Raw genomic sequence first — 19,616 nt, forward strand, 5'->3', positions numbered from 1 at the left:
ATTAAAATGTTCATTTATTAAACATATTAATAAATGTTAATTTTCAAGATATTTTGGGTTCATTTTAAATAGCAATATTGTAATTTTGAGTTAAGTAAAACTACCCAGCAGGTTGGACAAACATTTAACCCAGCTGCTGGGTTAAAACAACCCAATCGCTGGGTTTGTCCATTTTCAACCCAACTTGGGTTGTTTTTAACCCAGCATTTTTTAGAGTGTAGTAATGAGCAGTAAATTAGGAGTTTATTGAGGGAAAAGTCATAGTTAATAGTTTATATGTGTCCCCTATACTAAAGTGATACCAAACATAAATATTGTTTTTATTTTGCGATATGGCAAAAGATATGGGCAGTGTTATTTTAGTATTATTTATATAGCATACTATTACAGTATTTGTCAATATTTTAAATTAGGTTTTTCTAAGTCTTTCATCTAATATTTATATTTTACAGCTTGAAATGAAAATGATTTTTAATAGTTTTAGTTAAGAATAAAAATGTATATGGGTTGCATCGACATCTTCCTAATACTACCAACGAACATCAAGTGACATGAAGTTCTTCCATAATGCTGCAGTGACTGACATCAACACTAAAAAGGAAGCATCTTCGACTGCTAGAGCTGGTCAGATGACAACCGGTAGTTGCTAAGCAGATTTATTTTTCCCAAAGCATAGATGAGACAGGGCAGCATATAATTAAAGTGACAGCTAATACAAACACGCGCATCATGCAGAGAGAAACATGAATTAGTCTTCAGGGGCAAAATAAATGTGCCACCTTTAGAGTTTAGTACACTGTAAACAGTGGGGGCTTTGCCCACTAATAAGTGCACTCCAAGGGCTCTCTCATTTTCATGAAGAGGGCATCCACAGACAAACTATGCTCATTCAAATGGCAAATTAATTTAATTACAGCAACATGCAAAAGCGCAAATAAAGGGAGGAGCAGGAGGGAGGGAGAGCAAACAGACCGTAGTGGTAACAGATGCCCCGCTGTCTCATTACATGGGATACGGGAGAGAAGGAATCTGGGAAACAGAGTTCTGTGAGCTGTGAGGCAGAGGACATAAGGTGCAAGCAAAGCAAGGCAACATCTGTTTCTGTAAAGGTGAGAAAAACGGGGTGCCATTTTAAGAGCGATAAGAACGCATCTCCATTTTGAGACGGATGAGGAAGGACAGAAATACAGTCATGCAACACGTTAAAATGATAACGATGATGTAAGAGAAGACATTCTTTAAAAATCATTTGTGGTAGTTACAAATATAAGATATTTGATAGAAACTCCTGGGTGCTTGTTTAAGATCAACTCCATGACATATATGACCCATGAATGAACAAGAAGGATTCGAGTCCATCTTGTCAAGTCCAAGTCCTTAACCAATTGAGTTTGAGTGGGAGACATTTATTAATGCCTTATCTTAATTTTACGTCCAAAATGAGTCTGTCAATTGCAGATCACATCCAAGTACCTAACTCTAGTTTTAATAACTACATTTCAAGAAAATAAAAAAACTTCATAAGTGTGAAACTAACAGGTGCTTCAGGTGGGATTATTCTCTACTGTAGTCTAAGTCGAAGCTTCTGGTAAATCCATTTTGTAAAAGCCTCCAATTCATGTGAAGTTAAAAAAGCATCAGATTTAAAGGTTTAGTTCACCCAAAAATGAAAATTCAGTCATTAATTACTCAACCTCATGTCGTTCTGCGCCCAGTAAGAACTTCGTTCATCTTCAGAACACAAATTAAGATATTTTTGATGAGATCCGATGGCTCAGTTGATGCCTGTATTGCAATGCCACCGAACTTCTCAAGATCCAGAAAGGTACTCAAAACATATTTAAAACAGTAATTTAAAAAAACTTCAACAATATCTAGTGATGGGCGATTTCAAAACACAGCTTCATGAAGCTTTACGAATCATTTGATTCAAATCAGTTGTTCGTAGCCCTAATGTAACGTGATTTCAGCAGTTTTGGCAGTTTGATATGCAATCTGACTAACTGATTCGAAACAAAAGATTCATAAAGATTCAAAGCAGTGTTTTGAAAACGGTCATCACTAGATATTGTTGAAAAGTCATTATTTTGTTGCACAAAAACCTTTATAATATTAAAGGTAGAACCATTGTACTCACATGAACGGTTTTAAATATGTTTTGAGTACCTTTATGATATCTTCAGTGGCATTGCTGGCAATAGAGGCCTCACTGAGCCATCAGATTTTATCAAAATTATCTTCATTTGTGTTGCGAAGAAGAACAAAGGTCTTACGGGTGTAAAACGACATGAGGGTGAATCATTTTATTTATTTATTTTATTTTTTTGGGTGAACTAACCCTTCAAGCTCATCTCCATGCTGAAGAGTAGAATGGATGGGGACTAAATGTTACACAAAATTAGAAATAAAAAATTCAAGAGATTTTTTTTTTTAAATTGTGAAAAATGTGCTCTGTTAGAGAGCCATATTATCAGTGATCCAGAATAAAATTTAGTAAAAGCCAAATTAATGTCTCTAGCAAATGTCAAATGAATGTCAAAATTATATGGCTTTAATAAAAGCAGTTGATTTAATTTAATTTAGCACCTAGATGCAAAATAGTATCATGGAGTGGAGTGGAAAACAGGACTCATTACTGATCAACAAATCTGTCCCAGGACCACATAATGTGAGTAATTACAAAATCTAGACACATTTACAAGTCAATTAATCATTAATTAAAAGAGTCAAAATTATTTACCATTTAAATCTTTATTTCTTTAAAATAACAGGATATCAAAGTTATTTGTGTTACTCTGAATACCAATACAAAAATTGAATCACTATGAATATACAGCACAGTACAAAACAAAGATATTTTCCCAATGATGAGCATTAATAAAAGGGTTTAAAGACAAGAACGCTGCAGGCAGCTTTAAGGCACACGGACATCTTGGCACTTAAAGTTTCCTCTCCTGTAGGCCCTTACCTCTAGACTAAGACAAAACAAGACACCTAAACTGACAAAAGATTTCCACATATTCAGCATGACTGGAAGAGAACGAGACGTTCTGGAAGGTTTAAGATAAACGGCACTGAATACTGCATGATAAAAACAGTGTACCAGATGTACAGTATACAGAATTAAACGATTCATTAAAATTAATTAAAACGCACTGCTATTCTCTGTCCAGTTCGGGTCACATTCTGCAATAAATAAGATCGTCTGTATAAAGTATGAAACGATCTCATTTAATCCACATAAATACTATTCAGTTTGGATAATCTTTCCAACACAAATCCCACACCTGTTACTCATCACTGTTTTTATATGGTGCTAGGGGTCCAATGAGTCAGATTTCCTGTAATTATTTGCACAGATGTGATGAAACCAATAGCAGAACCAATGGCACACCAGGTTCTCCACAATGCTGTAGGCAACTAGTATTTGTTTAGTATTTATAGACATCTGATATCCTGTAGTGTTATAATGTGAAATGGAAAATTTTAAGGTGCTGCCACATCAGCTCTGGGTTCAAAAGATGACTTGTCTTGTATCGGTCTTGCTCAAAATTAAGCATAAATATTAAGATAGCATTCGACGAATCACATAAAAAGGAGCGTTCTGAGCATTCTGTAAAATAACCATGGCGATTGAAGGAAGAGTGATGCTGCATGTGAAGAGCTTTTTGCACAGCTTGACCAATCAGAAACTGCCTCGTAATCAACCTCTGCACGCACAGACACAGACCTGAAGCATTAACAGAGTGAGTCAAACGCATGCAGTATATAGAGAAGCTCTTTAACAGCTGTATTTTTGCCTTCTTCGGCCCTCCAGTGCCCGTGCAGATGGCTCGAGGGTTTAAGAGCACCGTGGAGTTTCTCTGTAAAGTCATTATGTGCTTCTCTTGATGGACCTCTTCACCTCAGTCCACGGCTGATTGAAGGGGGCGGAAAGGAGTGTAAGGTAAATGGAGGGTTGGGGATTGGAGAGGAGTGAGGAACAGGGGCGGAGGGGTTGTTCATTTGAGGGTGCTAGATTTCGTGGGAGGCTGGATGATGCACGCCGTTGGCCTGAGTGTTATTCTCGTTGAGCCGACGGACGCGGTACATCTCGTAGTGGATGCTGCTGGTGATGTCTTTAATGTTCTGCATGTGGCTTCTGCAGGACATGAGCCAATCACAGAGTTAGAATGATGAAACAAGCCCAACATAATGGGTAATATACAATGGGCATGCAGATATCAGTCACGTCAACACTTTCACTCAAAATGACTGTTCTGACATTATTTAATGACCCTCTAAAAGGTCCAAACCCATATGACCTATTTCCATTTGTTGAACACAATATAAGATATTCTGAAAAATGTCCCTACAACAAAAGCCAATTCAGGTTCAAAACAAAATTTGGACTCTGTTGACTTTTAGTGTATGGATATGGATTATTTTACAAAATATCTTATTTTTTGTTCCACAGAAGAAAGTCATACAGGTTTAGGACGACATGAGGGTGAGTACCTAATGACAGAAATTTAATTTTTGGGTGAACTAACCCTTTAATATCTGCTACAGGGATGTGCAACGATTCGTTTGCAAAATAAAAGTCTGTGTTTACGTAATATATGTGTGTGTTCTGTTTGTTAAGGTTAATTTATATATAAAATATTTATATTTACATGTACTATAAAATATATATAAATATATATATGTATTTAAACATGCATATATTTCCTAAATTTATACATGTATGTGTGTGTATTTATATATACATAACTATTATAAACAGAACACACACATATATCACGTAAACACAGACTTTTATTTTGCTAATGATTAATCGCGATTAATCGTTGCACATCCCTATCATACTGGAAAAAATGCTTTTCTTACTTGATGTTTTCATCTCGTTTCCAGTCCAAATATGTAAAAATTCTTAAATCAAGAAGCATTTTCTAGACAAGAAAAAAATTATTGTCTTGTTTTCAGAAAAAAATAAGTCAAAATCAAGTGTCCCCCCTTAAAACAAGCAAAATAATCTGCCAATGGGGTAAGCAAAATTATCTTGTTTTTTGGTTTGAAACAAGATTATTTTGCTTATTTTAGGGAAGAACTCACTTAATTTTGACATTTTTTTCTGAAAACAGGACAATAATTTTTTACTTGTCTAGAAAATGCTTGTTGATTTAAGAATTGTTAGATAATTGGAATAGAAACAAGACAAAACATCTAAGTAAGAAAAGCATTTTTATTGACTATAAGTAACTTTACAAGTAGATGTTGAGTTATTCTACTAACCCGAATCCTAACACCTAAACCTAACAGTTTACTAATAATCTAATGACTGGTAGTTTACATGTAGTTGCAAAGTTACTTATAGTTAGTACAATGTCTAAAGTAACCATAACTTTTTTCATTGTACTAAAATGTGTAAGAAACAGTTATGAATGTGTAGATGCTTAAATGGCCTTTTATTTAATTAATATTTTATTATCTGCAAGTACAGTTTTTAAAAAACAAACTTTTAAGATTTGAAGTACACTACAAGGGCACATTCAACACAATTAAGCACTCGTCTACAAGGGTATACTGTAATGCTGTTTGTTTAACCACAGGCATAGACTTAATGCACTGACCTTATGAGGAGGTCCCGCAGGTAGGCAAACTCACAGTGGGCAATATTCTCAACTTCAGACACCAAAAGGCAACAGGACACAGAGTTAAAAACAGAAGGAAAAGATCACTGATTACATCAATTGGAAATTTCTTCATCTCTAGCCATTTGGAGCAACATATATAAATTAAAGACCACTTGTTCACTAGGTAAAGCTGCTGCAGGTGTACTCAGGGGGAGGTGGACAGAAATAAGAAAACCACCCCAGTCTCTAGTAATTTCATTTAAACCGAAGAGTTCCTGAAAGATTACCATGAGAGCTTGACAAATGCCTGAAGTGAAAAAATGTTTATGAATTATAGATTATGTCAAACTCCATGAATGAGACAGAGAATACCACCATGGAGCAGACATCCAGTGTAGGAAATGAAAGGTTTTCAAAGAGACTTTAATAAGAGGAGTCAAGCTCTTCAAAAAGATTAAGCATAATTACAGAGTCATTTGACTCTCAAAACAGCTCACCAAAAATGAAAGAGTTTTACTGTGTGAGCAGCTAAGCACATCAACCGCCCAGATACATGTAGTTACTATTGAAACAAGGTTTTATATTGCTCTACAATGGACCCTTTTCACATTTCAGGGGTTCTCAGATGCGGAAGTCATCAAACTTCTATAGCAGTGAATGGGAGACGACAGCAAATATAGTTTTTATATTTGCATTTGCTCTAAAAGTTTCCACAAGCTTCCAAAAGAGGGGAAAAATATCAAGAGATTGATTACTGCAGTCAGAAGAGAGAAAGGTGAATTAGAACCTGTCGCAGTTGTTTTTGTCCTATAAGGTAACACACAGTATAGCATTATAAATATGTTTTTTTTTTTAAATGAAAATATAAAAAAAAAATACTAAATTTGTGATAAACAAGCTTGTGACAGCTGCTGTGCTGTCATGTTTATTATCATAAACAATAATTAAAGGTGCAGTAGGTGATCTGGGAAATGCTAACTTTAGCCTGCTAGCATTGAAAATATACGATCCCACCCTCCCTGCAAAACACCGTCCAAAGCCACGCCTCCGCCAAAATACATGAATACACACTCAGCTGCTCTCGGCAAAGCGTCACAAGAGACGGCGTTAAACTACCTCATGTTTCAAAGCACATAACATTACAATAATAATGAACGTAAACAAGACGCAGATTCATTTCGGTGTTGATACTGTTGACATGGAAACGCATAATTCCGAGTCTGATTGAACAGCTCCGTTAGAACGTCACAGGTTTGCCATCTCTTTATTAGGGTAGTTATGGCGTGAACGCAGCATAAGCTCGTTGATCTGATTTGGCAGGAGCTGTAAAAGGTGGCTGCTGTTTGTTTGTGGTGCTCCGTGACTGACGTCTGTCTCTATAAACTCTGCATAGCTTGAAACGCGCTGATGACGTATGATGTCTGCACGAATAGGGTGCGTGATGGTATGTAAAACATATGCTGACAGGCAGGAAGGACATTGTATTATTTCATTCGGACGGAATATAATGACTGGATTTATATTTTATGGTCCTACGCCTTTGTTACATTCCACTTATGTTTTGTATTTTGTTTTCATTTTTTCCCTCCCTCTCTTTTGTTACCTCTCTGTCGAGTCACTTAGGTTGATGTTATTGGACAGAAAACTAGCAATCATCCTGGTGATGTCTCACGTCATGACCTGCGTTCTGCCAATCTGCGGGTGGCAGAACGTTTAAAGGGCTTTGGCGGCGTTCCACTTGCAGTGAGCGTTTGGGCTACGGACCTCACTCAACTTTGTCGAGCCAGAGCCAGCCAGCCAGCCAACGTGTCTTTGAACTGTTCATTTAGTCTGTGGTTTATTGAGACGCCATTTCTGTGAGTTGTTTGATGCACTCGTGTAACAGTTAACCTGATGGAGTTAGAGCGTGAAACAAGTTTCACATGTTCATTTTATGTGCGCATTCGTATGCTGTTGTGAAGTCGTTATCGGTTAACCACTTAATTCGGTCTTGATTAGCAAATAATGATCACTTTGTTATGTACAGCCCTACTCTCAACCTCACTGACAATTGTTAATCCCGTATGGCACGTGACGGCTCGAACTGGTAATTTATGTTAGTTAGTGTGTGGGTGTTCGCCTCCATTGTACACTGTGTGCAGAATTATTAGGCAAGTTGATTTTCTGATCATATTTTTTTTCCAAGCACATTTTACCAATTCCAATCCACATCAATCTTAATAACTACTATTAATATTGTTTTTAATCATTTATAAGTGATATATAATTGTTCATGAAGGCTGGAAATGAAGAATGCCCTATATTCAGGTGTGCAGAATAATTAGGCAGGTTTTCTTTTACAGATAAAATGAGCCAAAAAAGAGATTTAACTCAGACATAAAAGTCAAAGATTATTAAATACTCATGAGAAGGACACAATACTAATGTAATACTAGAAATTGCAAAGTTAAAGCATGACCATTGGACAGTGAAATGCTCATTGGGTCAGCGGGGTCATACAAAAACAGCTGGAGAAGAAAAGACACGTTAACTGCAAAAGAATTAAGAATTAAGGTGAAGAATTAAGTGTGAAACCATCAGGAACCCTTTAGTCTCCAGCGCCACCATTTCCCAGTACTGAAACCTACCTGGAGTCTTCAGAAGTGTGAGGTGTCAGGATCTCAGAGACTTAGGTTAGGTGAAGAATCCTAAAAAGCGACCTGCTCTTAATAAGAATCACAAGCTGAAGTGTTATAAAGTACATGAAGACTGGGTTTTTATAGGCCTTATAGACAGACAGCTTGAGAGTGACTCCTGAAGGACCAGCACCACATCCTCTTGTACCACTGTTTGAAGAATTTATCTTCCAGAATCTGGCAGTAAGGTGTGGGAGTTCACTTTTAGTCCATCTCTTATCCTGAAATGTCCATCTTGCAGAGATGGACTAAATGATCTTCCAAAACTTACTGCCAGATTCTGGAAGATAAATTCTTCAAACAGTGGTACAAGAGGATGTGGTGCTGGTCCTTCAGGAGTCACTCTCAAGCTGTCTGTCTATAAGGCCTATAAAAACCCAGTCTTCATGTACTTTATAACACTTCAGCTTGTGATTCTTATTAAGAGCAGGTCATTTTTTAGGATTCTTCACCTAACCTAAGTCTCTGAGATCCTGACACCTCACACTTCTGAAGACTCCAGGTAGGTTTCAGTACTGGGAAATGGTGGCGCTGGAGACTAAAGGGTTCCTGATAATGATTAATTCTTCACCTTAATTCTTAATTCTTTTGCAGTTAACGTGTCTTTTCTTCTCCAGCTGTTTTTGTATGACCCCGCTGACCCAATGAGCATTTCACTGTCCAATGGTCATGCTTTAACTTTGCAATTTCTAGTATTACATTAGTATTGCGTCCTTCTCATGAGTATTTAATAATCTTTGACTTTTATGTCTGAGTTAAATCTCTTTTTTGGCTCATTTTATCTGTAAAAGAAAACCTGCCTAATTATTCTGCACACCTGAATATAGGGCATTCTTCATTTCCAGCCTTCATGAACAATTAAATATAACTTATAAATGATTAAAAACAATATTAATAGTAGTTATTAAGATTGATATGGATTGGAATTGGTAAAATGTGCTTGGAAAAAAAATGTGATCAGAAAATCAACTTGCCTAATAATTCTGCACACAGTGTATTTTGTTTATGTAGTAGAGTTTAGTTAAGGCGTCGCATACGTCAAAGTTTTCGGTTTTGCTTCTACATTTTATTTTTGGTAGTTAGTTTAAGGGCGTGGGCGCTAGTTAATGGGTTTTGTTATGATTATTTCTTTTGTTTGGCGACATCCCCATTTTTTCTTACTTTTACTGAGTTCATGTTTTTCTTGTATTGTCTAAATTCTCCCGTGTCAATAAACATTGATTATTTCTGCATCCCTTGCTGTCTGGTTTGTTCTCCCTCACACTGCAACAGCTGCATCTCACCTAAATGTTGCGTTCATTCCAGTTAACATCTTTAAGCACGTAACAGCCTTCCACGGATGATATATTTATAAATATATATATACTGTTTAACACAGTGATTGCTATCAGGATATGAGGAGAATTTCAACGAGTATAACAAAAAATGTTTCTGTAGAAAATCACCAATTGCACCTTTAAGACTGTTTAATATGTAATGTAATACAATATAATATAACATTATATTTATAATGTTAAAATAGATTTATATTCTACATAAAATCTATTCTTTTGATCTTTCCATTCATCAAAGAATACTTAAGTCATATTTAATAAATATTAGCTGCAGGCACTGCAGATAAAGGCATTTTAACTGTCCAGCAGCTTGCTGACTCACAGTCAAGATGACGCACTGGTGTTCTGAGAGGGTCCTCATTTACAGAGGATAAGGCTTTCTGATGTTTGACTCATATCCGTGTGTCTGTGGTTAATGAGCTCCCTTGATGTGCTTTTGGAACATTGCTGTCTGCATAGACATCTGCTAATCACTTTCTCTATCTCTTCTCTAAAACGGTTGAGAGATCAAAGAGTTACAATACCTTCAATAGTTCCCCATTTTGTTTTCCTTCCTAAGAGTCTTCTCCCATTGACCTGGTACTCCTGGTCACTTCCAACTACTGCAAAAGGAATCATCTCCTAATGGTAAAAGGAAGGAAACGGATAATATCACCATGTTTTTAATGAACTATAGATGTTTTTCTAAGTATAGTGCAAACTCACTCTTATTTTCTCATTGATTGTTCGGTCCTCCGCATCCTCGTCGAACTCTTTCTGTGGATAGACGTCAATCCCATTGGCTCTAAGCTCTTCCCTGATCTACACAAAATTAAAAAGTTTAAAAAAAAAAAATTAAAATTAATTTTTAAAATTAAAAAGTTATTTTCAAAATGGATAAAGAAAAACCATGTAGCCTTTAGAAACACTGCTAATATCCAAAAATCTTTTAAATATGCCAATACTCTGCAAGACAGGAAGTGACACTAATTCTTTTCGAAAGAAACTGTTTTGGAATCTGTCAGGAGATTTTTCCAAAACAGAGAAAGATCTATGTCTGTGTTCCAAACAGCATGTGTTCTTCCTGCAAGAGGCACGCCAGCACAAGCACCAGAGCCGTTGAGGTTGGCGAGCGCGCTTCCTTACTGCTATGTGAAACGCCACTAACAACCCCAGAACAGATGTTGCTTACCTACACTTCATCATACTATGTGTCATCTCAGCTTCATACCACTGCTCTAAAAATGCATTAACTAGTCCACTGTGGCTTTGTTTTTGTTTTTTTGAATAATCAAAATTTTGAGACAGTCCTTGTTTTCTCGCCATTCATATTAAGTAAGCCACCATCACATCATAAATAAAACTGCATTAGTGCTTTCACAGGGAAGCAGTGTTTCTGTAGAAGCTTTAGAGACACCATCTGTGATTTTGGAAATCTCTTAGGGAAGAAAAAGATTCAGTTTGCCAAATACAGCTAGAATAACAACATGACAGCCTGTACCAGACATCAATGCATCGGTTTGTGGCATTCACATTATTCAACATTGTATTTTGTCTGTTATATTAAATCACTGAATCTGAATCTCTGCATAGTTAGCCATTAATTCACACAACAAGCCGGACATAGAAAAAATAAATAAGCACGTTCACACTAAAGAAAATGAATGATCGGTAACACTTTATTTCAAGGTGACGTAGTTACACGATACTACATGTATTTACTATAGCAATAACAGTAAATTATGCATAATTACAAGTAACTAAACCAAACCATGTGAGTGTATACCCTTATTGTTACTGTTTTAGTGTTTTAAACATACATATATACATATACATATATACATATACATATATACATATATACATATACATACATATATATATATACATACATATACATATACATATATACACACACACACCCGTTCAAAACTTTGGGATCGGTAAGATTTTTAATGTTTTTAAAAGACGTTTCGTCTGCTCACCAAGGCTACATTTATTTAATTAAAAATACAGTAAAATATATTTTAAAATGTAATTTATTCTTGTAATGTCAAAGCTGAATTTTCAGCATCATTACTCCAATCTTCAGTGTCACATGATCCTTGACGAAACTTCTTTTAAAAACATTAAAATCTTACAGATTTTTTTTTTTTTTTTTTTACTATGATATTAGGACAGGGCCATCCTGAGATTTTTAACTCTGAAAAGATTTTAGCAAACACTGGGTTTCCACTTTATGTATGAATGTAATTTGTTGTGTTTTTTAATAAATCTGGACAAAAAGTCATGCCATTCTAACAAAGTCATGTCGTTTCAACAAAGACCAGCATCACAGCATGGCAGTAAGTCAAATAACTGCTTATTATTCAATGGAAAAATAAGTTTAGTGTCACATAAGCTTACACTCTGTAAACAAGAGAGCAATAACATTAAACATTTATTTGTAGCTCAAACTTTAGCTCACCTTTTTTTTGAAGAAATCCCTCTCCTCTAGAGTCAGGGTGTCAGCCTTAGCGATGACAGGAACGATATTCACCACCTTGCTAAGACGTCTCATAAACTCCACATCCAAAGGCCTAAGACTGAGGAAATGACATAGGAGAAATAGATGTGACTGATTGCATTTCTTAAAAAGGACTATAGCGAAACCTACACTGCTGTTAACAGGACTACACATTAACCACCAGAGGGCGAAAAATACCCAAAATACATGCTCTAAGGATGCTTGGAGATGAAAAGATTATTCATACAGAGGTGTACGGAGACCTCTGAATGTGAAAGGGAAAAAGTGAAAATTAAAAGGCATAAAGATGTAGTTTCTTAGAACTTAACAAATCTGCCAGCATTACTGCAGCCTCTACAGCCGACTGTTCGACTCTAATTAGCCAAGTTGTTCAAAGCCAGAATGCAGCTGCTGGGAGGTGACATCTGCAGTGCTGGACAGACATGAAACAGTCAGTCAATCACGGTGGCCCACAGAAAGGCCTGCAGCACACGCTCTGGGGGCATCAGGACACAACAAATCCATGAGTGTGTGGTTGGCATGTGTGTTCAGAGTCCTTAGCTCTTTTTCAAATTAAGTTGAATGGATGGATGATGGAGATATATATATATATATATATATATTTGATATTTTTCAAGGGAATTTCGGTAATGGTTGACATTATTATAATTTATTGAATTCATATTTAAGTTATATACAAGTACAAGTTATATAAATAGTCCAGATATGTCTTAATATTTACTCTGCACTATCAGATGGTGGTCAGACAGAAAGCATCCCTCCTAATGTGGGTCCGGGCATCTGTCAGGATAACTGTGCATGTGTATAAACATTTTACACGTGCATTCAATATACAAATTTTATTTTGAAGGTCACTACAAATAGTATATGAGGAAGAATTTAGAATGTCTGGAGAGACTCCAACAACAGCTATAAAAACACAAGCATACACAATGATTCTCCATCAAAACAACAGAACAGACCACCCACTTAATTTGGCACAAAGATGTTATTAGATGTAAAAAAGGAAATCTGCTAATGGTAAACAGTAACTACGAATCCCTGATGTAAACAGTAGCTGCTCAGGAGGGCAAAAAATATTTCATTCTATAAAATGTTTTAATATCCCAAAGCAGCATATACTGAAATTAAGTTTAAAAATGCTGTTTGGATTGCTAAATATTTCTGTAAGAGTCACATTGTTAAAAACCTGCCCTTCCAGCCAGAGGTCAGGCAGTAATGTGTTATACAAGGCCTTGTTAAAATAAGAAGTGTGGTGACTCTACTCAACACCATTTTACAAGCAGGTCAGCTTTTAAAGCTAAAATTATTAAACTTAAAAATGCTCACACTTAAAAAAAAGTTATGGTTTGTAAGATTTATTTTATTTTTTAAATAAGTCTCGTATACTTACCAAGACTGCATTTATTTGATCAAAAATAAAGTAAAAACAGTGATGTTGTGAAATATTAAAATGATTTAAAATAACCGTTTTCTATTTTAAAATATTATTTTAAAATGTAACTTATTCCAGTGATTGCAATCTGAATTTTCAGCATCATTAATCCAGGCTTCAGTGTCACATTATCCTTCATAAGTCATTCTAATAGAGTGATGCAGGTATGACGTCAGATCCCAGACGACTAATTGGCCAATGGTTCCTTCGAAATTTTCCTATGGGATTTTATAATGGGGTTTTTCAATTTATGAGTAAAATAAAGCCTGCAGTAAACAACTTGACGATACTTTGATGTTTTGTTCTACAAAGTAAACTACACACACAAATTTTATAGCATTTGTTTCTAATAAGTAATTACATGAGGCAGTTTTGGTGTTGGTTGTCAAAGTATCATCAAGTTATGTTTACCACAGGTTTTATTTTACTCATAAATTGAAAAATCCCATTATAAATAACCATAGGAAAATCTCAAAGGAACCACTGGTGAATTAGTCTTCCAGTCCAGGTTCTGACGTCGTCCCTGCACCACTCTACATGCTAATTTGGTGCTCAAGAAACATTTACGATTAATATCAATGTTGAAAACAGTTGTCACCATTGAACATTACTTCATTCTGCAGGAGGAACAATATCGCCCTCTGGAGGCCCTGACATTCTCAACCATCCTTTTCCACAATTTTCCCCCTTACTGAACATAAAAATCATTAGGCTGGCCACAATTTAATAAATGGGCACAGCTGATATTAGTTACTAGACATGAGGTAAATACTGCAAAAGGCTTTTAGGGTGATCCTTACACACGGTATTCAAAGCACACAACCTGACATGCAAACACATATCCAGTGCATATTAAATGGATGTTTAGGTAAATAAGGATCTGTTTCAAGTCACTTCTAAAAGTAAACGGATGTATGTTTACTAACCAGTGTCCTGTAGGTGGTATGAAGTATATGCAGCAGTGCACTCGTGAGTCTGGGATCCTCTTCTTCCTGTCAATATTGATCTCTTCCTGCAAGTACTGCTCATACTGGTCATTGATGAATTTCATTATGGGCTGCCAACTGTTGAAAAGAGAGAGAGAAATGCAATGACACTTTTCCTTCAAGTGTCTCCAAGTGTCGCTTTTCTACTGTGTGGTACTACTTGGCTCGGCTCGTTTTACTTTCAGGTTTGGTTTTCCACTGCAGTTTAGTATCGCTTCAAAATAGGTGGGATTATATAGACTGATCATTATAGTTGCGCCGCCTCTACTGCCGTAGATCTGCTACCAACGAGTTTGCACTTCATCTACTGGCCACGATACAGCCATTTCCTACTTTTTTCAAGTTGCATGCAACAGTCGTTTAAAGCAAGTCGTTTTGCGAGCAAATAATACTGCGGTGGCTGTTACTGAATATTTAAATCTAGTGGGTTTGGTGTCTCGTGTTTCAAATCCAATGGCGCTGGTAACGACGATTCTCTCTGACCATTTACGCCACATTTAGTATCAGTACAAAGTGTACAGTTCTGTACCGAGCCGTCCATTGCAGTGGAAAAGAGCCAAAAAGTAAGCTGTATCAAGCCGTACCGAACCATACCATGCAGTGGAAAAGCGCCATGGGAGCATTTGTTTCGGAACCTGATGTTTTCTCTCCCTTTGTTTTGGCATATATGAACATGGCAATCACACCAAAACAGTCGCTCTGAGATCTCGGCCCAATTGAAAATGAACTCTGGGGTGGTTCGATTGAGATGAGAAGCAATCTGACATAACAGACTACTGAACTAAGCGGTATCATAATAGATAATGGGAAATGTGTAATATAAAAAGAAGCAATGTTTGATTCTGTGAGTGAGCACATTCCTTATCGCAGTTGAAAACCAAAGAGCGCTTCTTTATCTTCATTACAATTAAATATATATAATTTATCAGTTAGAGCGAGAATGACTGCAACACTTGTATAAGTGTTTGTGTGTCACTACAGCTACAGATAAAGCCACAATAAGCCCTCGCAGCAAACGTGTCAATCTTGATGAAACTTGCAAATGAAATGTCACCCTGTAAAAGCGAACCAAACCAAGAAATTGTAACAAATTAAGTCCCTGTTTTGGAGCAAAGTAAACAATATACAGTTCAAAAAAAAAAAAAAAAAAAAAAAAGAAAAAAAAGCTCTACACTACACTATCTCTTAGTATTTTCCAAATGGATGTTCATAGAAGCTGAAGTGTTGATCAGCATCACTTTGATGGTTGGAGATGTTGGCATGTGGTTTTATTTTTGGGAGTTTGAATGCTGTTCTCCATCCAAGCATGGCTCCATAGATGGAGCATGCCCAGAACAAAACTATACCGCCAACACTAGACTGTCATTTATAATTCACAGAAGAGATCCTGACCGAACTGAGTGCATTTTAAAGCATATTAAAACTGGAGGTCAAAAAACAAACAAACAAACGGTCTTTACCAATTCTCGTTATTGATCTGGTCGCCAAACCCTGGTGTGTCTATGACTGTCAGCTTCATTCGAACTCCTTTCTCCTCAATATCTGAAATTAAATATTTTATTGCATTCACTGGCAGACAACATGCTTTGAAATCAAGATCATAATGGGTGAATGGCCATGCATAAATGGATGAATGACACACAAATGGACAATCATAGAAAATTGAAAATACAGCTGTGCAGCCTTACCATGACTGATGGATTTGATCTCGATGGTTTTAGGGATCTTTTCCTCAGCCGTGCCCAGGAAAGACTTACGGCTCACTTTAGACTTGAAGAGCGTGTTCATCAGTGTGGACTTCCCTAAACCACTCTGACCTGTATACATGTAGAACAATCCACATTACCAACACATTGACTAAAGGCTGCAATTAACTACAATAATTTTGCCCAGATTCATTTGCAGTCTGGACAAGACAATGCTAGTTGCCAAAAGTCAGGGCCAATCTGCAGATTTTGGGCAGTCATAGTTTAAAGATTTTCCCGTAGTGTGATTCCATTCCATCTGAGAAGTTTTTTCCATTCTTCATGAGTTTGTTGTGTTAAGAATAACTTGAAAGTCTGGTAGTGTGGGATGCCCAGTTTTTTTCCCTCTGTAACCATTTACAAAGTTGACATGTGTATAATGCCTAGTATTTTAAAATCTCATCAGATTTCAAAAGTTGTCTACTCTATATCAGGCTTACAATGATTGCAAGAGAACTCAGACTGAACATACACTTAAATGATTTTAAAATGGCACCAAACGCCAGACTAATTACTTCTCTTTAATGTTAAAGTGTAAATAAATCTATACAAAATTATCTAAAATAAGATTAAAATTACAATTGGCAAATCCAGTTGTATATCCATTCGAGTACATCATTAAATCAATCATTAAGACACAGAAATAGCAGGGTACAACTGTAAATCTTTCTAGAGTAGAACAGAGACCAATGAGACTCAAGAGTTCAGCTTCAGTGACTGAAACAGCTTCATAGCTTTATGGAAGGGTGGTGAAGAGAAAGCCACTGTTCAAAAATGTCACATGGCATCTCCGCTACAGTGTGCCAGAAGGCATGTGGGAGACTCTGCAGCCAGCTGGAAGAAGCTTCTATGGTTTCATGAGACCAAAATTGAGCCATTTTTTGGCTGTCAGACCAAACACCCCATTTAGAAGAAGCCAAATGCTGTCAATCATCACAAACACACCGTCCTCACTGTGAAGTGTGGTGGTGGCAGTATCATTCTGTGGGGATGAAAGAAGCTGCTTGCACATCAGCACAAAAGCTACATAATAATGGCTTAAAAACCAACTGCAAATGAGAATTTATGGTTAGATGTCTACACTGACTAGAAAGGGTGTGAATACTAATGCATTCAATTATTTTCTGTTTTATAACTGCAATCAATTTTGACCAATTTCTAAATTTGACGTGACGAATGAAACAATGTTTTAACATATTTATTCATTTAACAGATGTTTACATTCAGAGAGATGTACAAACAAGGAACAACACAAGAAATGTGTCATAAGAGTCAATCATTCATAGTAAATGATGCCAAGTTTAAAATATTATAATTATAATTTTAAATATTATTATTATTTCGATATTAGTACACAAGCTAGAGCAAAGGTGAAATGCAGAAAAGAGGAAATTAATTTAAATATGTAATTGCTTTTGCAGTGCATTATTATTTCATCATAAAAGTAAAAAAATTTAATAAATCAATGTAAAAATAAAACATGAAAACTTCCAAGGAAGTTATTGAAGGTAGGTCTTATTCATTCACAGATCACAGATTTCACAGATCACAAGTGATGCTTCCACTCAGGCTGTCCTGTGGTTTAAATGAAACTATCATTCCTTTGGCTCTTGCTAACAAGAGCTTGTGTTTAGCTGTGGTTTTCTTTACCCTCCGCTAGCTCACATCCGTCAGCCTTGGGTTCATCACACTGTACTAATGAGGGCCTGTTCCTTTCTGCAAGGAGCAGGGCTGCTAATTTTCTTTCTTCAAACACCCTGTCATCCAATCCCACTGCTGACATTGGATTCAGATGTGCTTTCCTACTCCAGTATACTGCCTACAAAAGGTAGCTTTCTGACACTTTCTTCAGGAAAATGTGATGGAATGAGAGACAGGAGTCAGAACAAACGGGCTGCAGCTGGGAATGGGAATGCTGATCCCAAGGGTTGGCTTTCTCCGCTCTGACTGGGTTAAGTCAACAGCAGGTTTGGCCACATTGACCCAAAAAGCCACATGTGAGAAATCAGCTGCAGACTTGCGCAAATACAGGTTCATTTTGCTGTCTTCAACAGAGCTCATAATTATTTCCTCTTGTAAACACAATATAAATCATCAGAAGTTTAATAAGAGGAACTGTGTCTTCTGGGATGCTAATGCTGAAACAGAAAAATACCACTGGGTGATGCCCTAAACACATTACTCAATACACATCTTTCCCTAATTTACATTCTTATTTCCTCATTTCAGACTTCACCTATCTCAAGTTATCAATCCATTTTCATATGCAAACTTTAAGACTTCAGCAGCTTCATTTTTGCTCTGTGATCAAAAGCAAAACAACAGCATAGTTTTGGCTCTAAAATATTATTGGATGAGCCACATTTGAAGACACAGTTCCTGAAAATAACCAATAAGCATGCATGCATGATTTTATAAGTTGCTATTTTGCTTGCCAGCCATAAGCAATTTACAGTTAGGTTAATGAACTGCACTACCAGGCACAAGAATTGTTTATTGTGAACATTAAAGGTCCCATGACATGCTGTTTTTTTGGATGCTTTTATATAGGCCCAAGTGGTCCCTATTACTGTATCTGAAGTCTCTTTCCCGAATTTCAGCCTTGGTGCAGAATTTCAGCCACTGCGAGCCAGTCCCACAATGAGCTTTCCTCAGGACGTGCCGTTTCTGGGTCTGTAGCTTTAAATGCTAATGAGTAGGAGAGAGGCGGGGCAAGGTGGAGGGTGGGTGTGGCCTTAACCAGCTTGCAGCCACGGTACCATGCGCTAATGTTGACAGTGGATGTATTGCAATGGCTCATAGACACGCAGTCGTTCAAGCATTTCAGTTTGACCCAGAATCTGATCCAGATGGAGAAGCAACGGATGAAGAAGTTGCAACTCAGCGGCTACAGCAGGACTTCTTCGAATGGTTGGTTTAAAATATTGTGTCTGGATACGGTACTTTAGTTGATTTATGTATGCTGTTACATCTACCTTTTTTGATAGGTGCCGTTGTGAAAAATGTGCTACCATGCCAACATCATTTATTTGTTTACATATTTTATATTTCATAAATCTTAAATTTTTTTACAATCTTTCTTTATTACAATTACATCAAGCTCTGCAATCTGGAAATGTGGATATCGTGTGGGCCATAACAGCAGAACGGTTATCCAAACAACAAAGAAATGTACAACACTCACGTTACAGTGTGTCTATTCACACACATAGTTGATGCTATCCACCTTTACATTAGCGACAGTAACTGGGCTGTATTGGCCCACACTGAGGAAACAGTCATCGGTGAAATGTGTGGCGCAGACATACAAAACTTTGGGA

The 19,616-nt window shown here is 36.6% G+C and overlaps 1 protein-coding gene across 6 annotated transcripts in view; it reads right to left on the reverse strand.

Moving 5' to 3' along the window:
- Window positions 1–290: 290 nt before the first annotated feature.
- The window catches only part of septin9a (septin 9a), a 103,444-nt gene continuing 84,118 nt past the window's right edge, over window positions 291–19,616 (reverse strand). For 5 of the 6 annotated variants that reach the window (XM_067382168.1, XM_067382170.1, XM_067382169.1 and 2 more), the window contains 8 exons: window positions 16,240–16,368; window positions 16,012–16,093; window positions 14,492–14,629; window positions 12,071–12,188; window positions 10,330–10,425; window positions 10,149–10,245; window positions 5,613–5,664; window positions 291–4,141 (listed from right to left, as the gene is read on the reverse strand). In XM_067382168.1, the coding sequence (XP_067238269.1) occupies window positions 4,015–4,141; window positions 5,613–5,664; window positions 10,149–10,245; window positions 10,330–10,425; window positions 12,071–12,188; window positions 14,492–14,629; window positions 16,012–16,093; window positions 16,240–16,368 (839 nt within the window). In that variant the 3' untranslated portion in view covers window positions 291–4,014. Of the gene's footprint in view, window positions 4,142–5,612; window positions 5,665–10,148; window positions 10,246–10,329; window positions 10,428–12,070; window positions 12,189–14,491; window positions 14,630–16,011; window positions 16,094–16,239; window positions 16,369–19,616 lie in introns of those variants that run through there. The other variant, XR_010894632.1, reaches the window with a different exon arrangement.

The sequence above is a fragment of the Chanodichthys erythropterus genome, chromosome 3 (assembly GCF_024489055.1).
Source record: "Chanodichthys erythropterus isolate Z2021 chromosome 3, ASM2448905v1, whole genome shotgun sequence".
NCBI classification, from domain to species: domain Eukaryota; kingdom Metazoa; phylum Chordata; class Actinopteri; order Cypriniformes; family Xenocyprididae; genus Chanodichthys; species Chanodichthys erythropterus.